This window comes from Colossoma macropomum, unplaced genomic scaffold (assembly GCF_904425465.1).
Source record: "Colossoma macropomum unplaced genomic scaffold, Colossoma_macropomum, whole genome shotgun sequence".
Taxonomy (NCBI): domain Eukaryota; kingdom Metazoa; phylum Chordata; class Actinopteri; order Characiformes; family Serrasalmidae; genus Colossoma; species Colossoma macropomum.
The window spans coordinates 18,770,812-18,780,811 of record NW_023494802.1 but is presented as its reverse complement, the minus strand read 5'-3'; the positions used below and the strand labels follow the sequence as shown (position 1 = coordinate 18,780,811).

General features: G+C 42.1%; 1 protein-coding gene across 2 annotated transcripts in view; it reads left to right on the top strand.

The window, feature by feature from the left end:
- The window catches only part of si:ch211-218g4.2 (rho GTPase-activating protein 39), a 126,920-nt gene that overhangs the window by 78,636 nt on the left and 38,284 nt on the right, over nucleotides 1–10,000 (top strand). For both annotated transcript variants that reach the window (XM_036592151.1, XM_036592152.1), the window contains one exon: nucleotides 5,695–7,090. In XM_036592151.1, the coding sequence (XP_036448044.1) occupies nucleotides 5,695–7,090 (1,396 nt within the window). The remainder of the gene's footprint in view (nucleotides 1–5,694; nucleotides 7,091–10,000) is intronic.

Here is a 10,000-nt window from a genome sequence, read left to right as displayed (position 1 = left end):
GGTACTATCTGAGTTGGTACTTACTGAATTGGTACTAGTTGACTTGGTGCTTGTTCAACAGGTACTTTATAAGGTGATCATTTTTGACTGATTTACGTAATGAGTTCGTACTTTTTAACTTGAATTTATACTTTAAGTTGGTACTTGAACTGGTATTTTCTGAGTTTGAACTTGTTGGAATTTGTGGAATTAGTACTTTTTGAGTTGGTACTTCTGAAATTGGTACTTTATAAGGTGGGTGCTATCTTTGTTGGTATTTACCGAATTGCCACTAGTTGACTTTGGGTCCTTTGTAAGGTGATAATTTGTGACTGATTACATACTGAGTTCATACTTTTTGACTTGGTATTTTTGAATTTATACTATACTGTGAGTTGGTACTTGAACTGGTACTTTGAGTTTGAACTTCTTAAGCTGGAATTCGTTGAATTGGTACTTCTGGAATTTGTCATTTTTAAGCTGGTACTTCAAATTATTACTTTTTGATTTGGTACTTTTTGAGTGGGTACTACCTGAGTGGGTACTATCTATGTTGGTACAATCTGAGGTGGTACTTACTGAATTGGTACTTTATAAGGTGTTAATTTATGACTGATTACATAATGAGTTCATACTATTTGACTTGGTGTTTTTGAGTGTGTACTTGTACTTGTGGAACTGATATATATTGTACTGAACTTTTTAAGTTGGTACTTGTTTGAACCAACCCAGAGTTAAATGGCACAATTGTTAAGATTTCCAAAGTTAGCATTATTAACAATAAGATACAGGAAGTAATAAGTTGGCACAATTAGTGATTTATCAGTGCTGATTGTTGACTTGTATGTCATATCAGTTGCCCTGTGTGTGTGTGTGTGTGTGTGTGTGTGTGTGTGTGTGTGCGCACACATGGTGAGTTTGGCTGTTGAATGTGAGTGTGTGGGGTGGGGTGTGTAATTGTGGTCGGGTCGTGTTTTGTAGAGGTGTGGCGTGTGTGTTTGTGGTGGCCCAGCACTGGAGGAAGGAAACTGTTAGAACTGGACGAGGTGAGATTAGCATTCAGCTCACACACACACACTAATCTGGATTTGTGGTATGAGGTCTGAAGGTGGTTGCACCATTAATGAGGTGAAACCCCCCCAAACAGTACTGAATTGCTGTGTGTGTGGCTGGGTGTGTGTGTTTTTATCACATGTAGAGAAGAATGTGGCATAACCGAACACATTTTCGTTATTGAGTAACTTATCTTTTAATAAACTTCATCCTACAGCAGTTTAGCCCCGCCCATTCAAACTGAAGTTATAAGGAGCTTTTCAACCTGGACGGCTTTTTAAATGAGGCACAATACAAAACAGCCAGTCAGAACAGAGATCATTTACATATGTCAGTCTTAAATGCACAGCCGGTTTCAATTATAAGGGATAAAGTGAGGTTGGAATATGATGAAGTAAAACGAATTATTACCATTTTTAGTGTGTAAAATCACACAAACACAAATAAGTGGACCTCAGGGGTAAAAATTAAATTCCAAAATATGTAGGATATGGGCCATTTAAGAGGATTTGAGCAATATTAGTATTTTTATAGGAGCAACCTGCACATCTCTGCTATAAATGAAAATGTGAACTTTGTTTCCAGCACCCGCAGTTTGTGAACAATTCAGCCGAAAGCAGCAGGAATGTAAAAAAGTTGCTAAAAAGTTAAATTGATGCACAGCACAGTTAATTCAATAGATTTCTGTGCTGTGGAAACCAAACAGGTTTTCCAACCTCAATACAAAAATAACATAAAACATACATCAAAATAAATATGATTAATGAAAAGAGAGTGTGGAACAAATTGATTTTGACCAAGAAAGTATAGGCAGAAAAAGGTAATTGAAATATTTTATTAACAGCATTTAAAGTATATTTTTTGGTGAAGCTGTTCATAAAAATGTTTTACAAGGGGAGGTAAGATTTCTCTCATTGTTTTCTTTAGGAGGCTTAGTTGTAACACTGTGTTAAAACTAACCCCATCACGTGGAGTTTAACCCCACTGGCTGTGTTTACATGCAAAGATATATTCTGATTATAGATGAAGACTGAGGTGTTGATGCTCACTCTACTCAACAATCTGATGGAAAACCTCCATTCACATGCTCACTACAAGTAATCAGATCCAAAATGACACGCGTGCGTAGAGACCAGCTTAGTGTAGACGTTACCATGACAACGAGCATCACGTGAGTCCAGAGTGAGACGAGCAGCAGTGAGCAGTGCTTGTGTTTTTAATTGCTTTAAAATGATGTCAGACTCAGGAAAACGTCCTTCACGTTTTCTTATTAAAGAAGGCCGAGAGGAAGACGTCGTGTTCTGAGACACATAAGCTGGACGTCCGTCCCACCGCCGTCTTTTAAAGATCAGAGCATAAACTTCGTCTCCTCTGCAGACCAGTTTCTGCTCCGCCATGTTGAACGGTATAAACTTTCACTACGACGTGACGAACATGATCAGAACGGACTTAAACTTTCTGATAGGGAATGTAATCAGATACAGGCGTTTACACGGATATTATTCTTCTATTTAACGGATTATTCACAGGATTACCCACCTCGATCAATCAGATAGAGACTGTATTCCGAATGGCCTCAATCGGTGTGGTCTATTCCGAGGTGTTTACATGGACATATTTTATTCCAACTGAGCTATTAGTCGTATTATTAATGGATTTTAGGCTGCATGTAAACATGGCTATAGTGAGTTATATACATGCTTCAAAACAGTGCAATATTACAGCCACTAGGAGACTGATTAAGACAATGTAGATGTTCTCAGTAATCGAAAACACTTACGATGAAAAGAGTAACAGTCTGCAGGGTGAATTTGGAGAAATATCTATTCCGTTGCTGTCAAAATTCACAGATGACGTTGCTATTGGAATATGAGAATATGACTGAAAGCATGTTCTACTAGAACCTGTTTAACGTGAAAATGTCCATGTTACGTTCATCCCACGTTAGTTTAAGCCCCACTCTCCCCAATGTGTTGTGTGTGTGTGTGTGTGTGTGTGTGTGTATTAGAGGCAGTATCACTCTAATAAGTGTGTGGAACAGTTCTGTGTGTGAAATCCTGTTTTTCTCCTCGGCCTCCACCTCTCTCTGGAACACACTCCCTACACAGCCTTTCCTGTTGTGTTTCTCCTGTGCACTGTTACAGAGGGAGAGGAAGAGAGAGAGACAGAGAGAGAGAGAGAGAGAGAGAGAGCATGCACTTGTCTGGGCTTCATATTGTTGCCTACTCTTCAATCAAAACACACACCAGCTCCAGATGCTGATAAGAAAGGAATAGAAATTCCACTGTTCATGTTCACATACATCTCTATTCCTGCTCCATTTCTGCCTTGGTGACGTTTTCCCTTCAGTAGAAACTGCAGTGTCTCGTTTCGGCTTGTCCCTGCAGCCGAGAGGCTAACAGGATGGAGTGAGGGAGAGCGGGAGAGAGACAGAGGAATGCGCTTTAGAGCCAGTGCCAGGACTGGCATTTCAGCCATGCATTCCTCTATATTAGATATGGAGACGTTTGGATTAAGGCGTATGTTTATTTAATAAACATGAGATGTTGTGATACAGAGCTGCACAGCAGAGAGGGACGGATAAACTATTAGAAATCCAGAACGCTGTGGAGAGTTTGGTGGATTTTAATGTAGTATGACATAATATACTCGAACGATAACTGAGTTGTAATTATATTCCATATATGAAGTGCAGTGAGCGGATGCAACTCTAAAGATACTGGATGCTTCATATTTTCACCAGGAGTCATACGTTCTGGTCCTGGAGGGCTGGTGTCCAGTACAGTTTGCTGATTTACCTGTTTAAACATGCCAGATTGTATCCAGATTGATTGGACAAACACATGAAATCCGAGTTTTGCAGATCGGATATAGACCGCATTTGGAGGCGGTTTGAAATTTCAGATTTTTATAGGCTACGTTCACATTACCAGGTTGAAGTGGCACAAATCAGATTTTTTGCCCTAATGTGACTCAGATCTGATGTGTGAACACGCAAATCTGATTTTTTCAAATCCAACCTGGGCCACTTTCATATGCGGTCCTAGATCAGATACGTATCCGATTCGTGGCCATGCGACCTTAATGTGACGCTCAGATCGGAATTCATGTGCTTTTTTCTCCACTGTGCTGCTCCATCATTCAGTGTTACCATGGCAGCAGCGCCGGACAGAAGTTAAAGCCTGTAAACGGTGGAAAAGCAGCTCATCTCACCTTTTTCTCCTTCGTCTCGCTCTAATAATGAAGCTGAGAGCTGATCAGAGTTAATTATCTTCTCAGCGAAGCTCGTTCTGCTCGTTAGTTTGTGCTGATGATGAACGTGATTCATTCACGTGACGTTACTGAGTAGGATGAGCTCATGAGGGTCATTTCAGGACGCCGGTTCGTCACATTAATGACAGATTTGTATCACTTAGCTAAACGAGGGTGAACCATCATATCAGAGAGATCGGATTTGAGCAAAAAATCTGATTTGAGCACTGAGGCTTGAAATGTGAACGTAGCATCTGATCAGATTTCTAAGTGTCTTTTGTGTCTCTCGTAAAATGATGAACAGTGACAACATCAAATCCAGAGTGACGGAAATGCTAGGATTCAAGAAGAGAGCCACAGATTCATGCTTAGGCCAAAGGATTCTGAGGAGTTTGGAGGGCGAGACGATGCATCCCTATTTCTTCAAGCATCTGTGTTTGAAATCCACATCACCAGCGTAGCTACTGACGTCTACGTCTTTTTCACAGCAACCGATTCGGTTTGGTTGGACTGGACACACAAATCCAATCTGATCACTTGCAAATAACAGTGCTGACAGTTGTCTCGAAAGGTCTTATTTGAGGAACAGATCCAGTTGCCTGCAGTCTGAACACAGCCTTACTGTCAGGTTTAGTAAATGTTTGAGCAGGGAGATCACCCGATTTTGCTGGACATCCATCCTCCAGGGCCAGAATTTAGTTTTGTTTCAAAACTGCTGTAAAATAAACTCATGTTCACCCTGTAAGTCTTTTTTAATGAAATATTTCATCAGTACCAAACATTACTGGTCCAGAAATTAACACTATGAGCAATACTGTAAATTATATGTGGCACAAAGAAAAAAATAATTAAATAAACATGGTCTTCTCAACATTTCTTTTTTTCTATTTATTTTTTTTTATTTTACAATTTAAACGTATAAGTTGCTGATACAGGCCTGTAGGCTCAACAAGTGCACAGAGTTTAGGCAACTTTCCAACTAAGATAGCAATACTTGTTAATGACACTTGTTAGGGTTGAAAAATCATAATGTAGGCTATAGAAATCAAAAATTGAAATGTATCGAGATTTTTTTTAATCACATCTTGGTGCCTGAATTACAGTCGAATCAAATCATGAGTTGCCTAGAGATTCCCACCCCTAGTAATTAGATTACTGGTGTTAAAAGTCTTTAGAATATTTCCCTCTTGCTGTTCTTTGGCTAAACCTTGGTTGCAAACATCAAGTTATCAGCAAATGGTATTAAATTTTTCCTTGTATCTGTAAATAACATATTGGCCATTGATATGTTGTGTACATGCATGGTTTTGACACAGGTAAGATTCTGTAATAAGGGAACAGAAGTAACAGATTGTTTGGTCTTGATATTTTCCTGAGTTTTTAATGTTCCTTTCTCTATTGATGTTTCAGGGAACCAGCTCAAAGATGGCAGCCCGCTCCGGGCTCCAAGGCAGCCTTGTTGGTGAAAGTGAACAACACCGGCAGAAACCAGTCCGCAACTCCCGCTAGCACCAACCACCTTGTGCACCTCGGCCCGTCTTCCAGTAGCTCCACCTACACCCCGTCCCACCCTAGCAGGCCTGGCCACTTTGGCAATATGGCCGTGCCTGGAGACCCCAAGCAAGCCTTCCACCTCAAGAAGGCTGACAATGGCAGCTTCTGCCTGGTAGTGCCCAACTCTGGCTCTGCTTCGTGCCCAACCCCCCAACACCCCATCTCAGCTGCTCAGCGCCCTTCTTCTCCCCCATATGGAGCCACGCCCACTGCACCTGCCCCACCCATCTACGATGAGCCACCAGCCATGGATCCCCCCATTTATGATGAGCCACCAGTGGAGATGGAGGTAGAAGGGGTTCAGCCTTTAACCCGCAGTCACTACACCTCCACTCCCGCCCACAGCCTGCCCCGAGCAGTGCAACCCCCCAAACTCCTCCAGTTCCCCCATGGCAAGCACAGGCGTAACCCCTCAGCCGGGGACTACAGCCCAGCTGGCCGTGAGTGCATCAAGCACATGGTCAACGTAGACCCATCCGCCTCCAGGCTGATCCAGCCCCAGCATCCCTTGGCCTCCAATGCTGGCCTGATCCAGTCTCAACCTCCTTTGTCCTCTAATCCCAGCCTGATTCAGTCCCAGCCTCCCTTGGACTCCAATCCCGGTGAGATCCCATCTCAGGTTCCTTCAGGCCTTCCAGCCCAGGCAAAGAAGGAGGTCTCTCTTGAGAAGAAGCAGTCTTGGAGGCTGCCAGAGCCCAGGCACAGCAGGCAGAGCAGCTTGGCATCCCAGGAGTACCCAGGTCCAGCGGCTGTCACCTACCAGGACTCTGGTTACTCCACTGGACCTTCACCCAGCCTGCGAAGGAAGAACCGGAGGAGGGTCCCGGGGCCTGGAATGGTCGGTTCAGGACGTCCCGGATCGGCAGGAAGTGGAGAACTGATGGCACTCAATGACAAGCTAATGGCAGAGATGAAGGCGGCAGTGAGCCGCTCAGTGTCCAAAGCCAGCCTGGACACAGAAATGGGTTCAGAAGCTTCTGGAAGTGGAACCGCCCGCTCCCCTCCAGGATCACTAAGGAATGGGACACGGCCTGGAGGGATGCGGGGGTCCAGGGAGGACGTCACTACCAGCGAGCATTCACTGTACCGCAATGGTGGGAATAGCCATGGCGATGTGCCAATGTCACCGTTAGCAATGGAAGGCATGGCCATGAGGCAGAAGAGGACTTATGAGAAAGTGGACTCTCTAGAGAAAAGCGGAGCGTCTCAGACAAGCCTGTCCTCACCGGAACCACCCATGTCCCCCTCCCAGGTACATTTCTATGTGTGTGGGTGTGTGATGGGGGTTTGGATGATAAATCAATAATTGTTGATACAATTATTGATACAATTTTCAGTGTTTGATGCAGTGTAGGTAGTATGTTTTTGAGGTGTTTTGGTTCGAATGATTGTGCCGTTCTGTTCTCCTCAAGGATAAAAAATAAGACAAAATCAAAAATCAGAACACATAACAGTTATCGATAATTACTGATATCAAATAATGTAAAAATTGTAAATATTTTGTGTTTTGTTTTTGGCTATATTGCGCAGCCCTAGTGTGTTTTGCTCTCACTGTGTTGACATTTTGCTGTTTCCCCATGAGGGAAATGGATTTACGAGGGATGTTCTGAGCCAGTTTTTTACCATCCGATCCAAGTTCTTTAACGTTGAGCACAGATACTCACACTGGTCAGATTAGACATGGTTTCTCCCACTGTTCTTTCTCTGACCACAGCAGGAATAGAAATTTACGTCCTTAGTGTTCTTACTTTCACTCACGCTGTCCGTCCCCTCTTCCCTTTCTATCTATTGGCCTCTGGGTCAGATTCCCAGTGTGTCTCATATGGTTTGTCCGAGTGGAAAAGCAAAACATCAGTCTCCATCCGGTCGCCGTGGAAACAATACAGCAGTGAGGGACTGACTAAGGGCTTCCTGTCTCAGAGGGTGCAAGTGTTCCATTCCAGCTTTATCTGTGTGTATCTCTGTGTGTGAGTGGGCGTGAGTGGGGGCGTGTGATTGTGGAGACTGAGATTAGGCGGATTGTTTTTAGTGGAGGAGGGATGTGGTTTCTCTGAGGCTAGGGCTTAACGATTTGACCAAAGTATTTAATTGTATTTTTTCTGACCAATATTGTGGCTGCGATTTAAATTGTGATTATTTCCTATGAATTGAGGTCCAGGCTTGTTTCTTTGGTCAGACTTACAGTTAGTTGTGGTTGTGTTGTCCTGTACACAGCACATGGGTATTCGGTTGCTTCTGATTGGTCTAACTCTGGGGTCGGCAACCCAAATGTTAAGAAGAGCCATTTTGTCCTCAAACCACCTGGGAGCCACAACATTTTACCGTCTTGGCTGTAAACATGTCAGTATCTGCTAATGTACTAGACTAAAAATATAAAGGCTAAAAATATAATATAAATGAAAACGCAGACTTACTTTGCTCTGCTTTAAGCTTTAGCTCAGCTATAGCCGCTTTTCTCGCATCTCCAGCAGGAAACTTTTCCACTAAAGTAGAACAGTTTCTTGTAAAATGTCTCTCAACATTCAGTTTTTCACAAGGCTGCTTATGAGTCGCTTTTCATTCTCCAGCTTCTTGTTCAAATTTTCTTGTTTCTCTTTAAATGGTGCCTGAAGCACCTTAATGTAACTGCTGCACCATTTAAGGTGGAACGGGAACATTTGAATGAGAAACTGACTTTTTAGTGTTTGTCAGTTTCTCGTTGCAGATTCAACGTATCAGGAAACCAGCTGGAGTGATTATAAATGCTAATAAGTCCATTCGTCTCCAAATTAACAATGTTCATCTTAAATCTTTCTCTTTGCCTTTTCGTTAGCTACCTGCTAGGCGAGATTGTTGTCATTGCTATGGTGACCAGCAGCCTGCGTGCCAACCTTCAGGGTTAAAGGCTGAATTAGCAGTTACAGACTCCAGTGTTTAAGACAATTTATTGTTAAACTGTGTTGAACGATCAGCAGAGCTTTATTTTACTGCAAAGGAGGATTATTTTACAGTATTTTTATCTAAAAATCTAATTCTGCTGTGGAGCCGCAACAGGGCAGTAAAAGAGACGCATGCTGCTGACCCCTGGTCTAATGATCTACTAGTGTTTCACAAGCTCTGTAATGATAGATTAAATTTCCCCAATCAAAAGTTGTTAAGACAAACTGTTGATCATGTAGGCTATTCCAAAATTGCAGTGCTTGCAGTTTGAAAATTGCTCTAAAATATTTTATTATTAAAAGGATTAATCTTTTGGACCTCAGGCTCGTTTGGAGTCTCTTATTGGATAATTACACAGGAGTTTAGGAACATGATTTTTTTTTGTTTTGTCAAGCTTTTTATTGAATCACATTGCTTCCACCTGCACGAAAATCATGATAGGGATCTCAGTTCATTGCTCAAGAACAGTGTTGTTTCTGAACACCGCGGCTGTAGCATGCTGACCACGGTAGGAACGCCACCGTCATAGGCCGGCATTTTTTTCCATCATAGCTCAGCTAAGTGAAGCGCATTTTAGATCGTAAGCGTTAACTACAGTGCTTTGCACTATGCCATGCTCAAAGCTTCAAGTTTACCATAAGCTGCGTAGAAGAAGAAGCACATGCACAAAATACTTCCACTAAATTTGTCACATCTGTCGCTTTGCTGTCGTGCCTTTTCGCGTAAAACAAGCTTGTGTTTGCTTCATTAGTGCTGTTGTTACTTTATGTTCATTTATACAGAGCGTGCAGTGAAATATCTAAAGTTTAACTACAGTTAGCCTAACGTGAGTGGTTGGAAAGGATGTTTTGGTGGATGTACTGCGGCAGGCGTGTGCGATGTGAACTAAAACTCTGATTAAAATGGAAGTGTATCTGTTCATTAGACAGATGACTAAAATAGCTTGGAAGATTATTGTTTTTAAGGGTGATTTTCAGAATGAATATTTGAGTAACATCAAGTATTCAAAGCCTGTAAAATGCTGTTTTGGGCAGCTTTGATAGATTTGTTAATATAGTTGCCATAGGAACACAACTTTGTCTTCACAGGAGAAGAAAAAACTTTGTTAACTTGTGAAGGAGGTTAATGTAACACCATATTTTCTAAAATGCTTTCTATTTTGGACTATTTCTGGCATTTCTGTAGGTCTGTTCATCATGAAATTGCAACACGATGCAAAGGGTAACTGGAATTTTCAGATTAC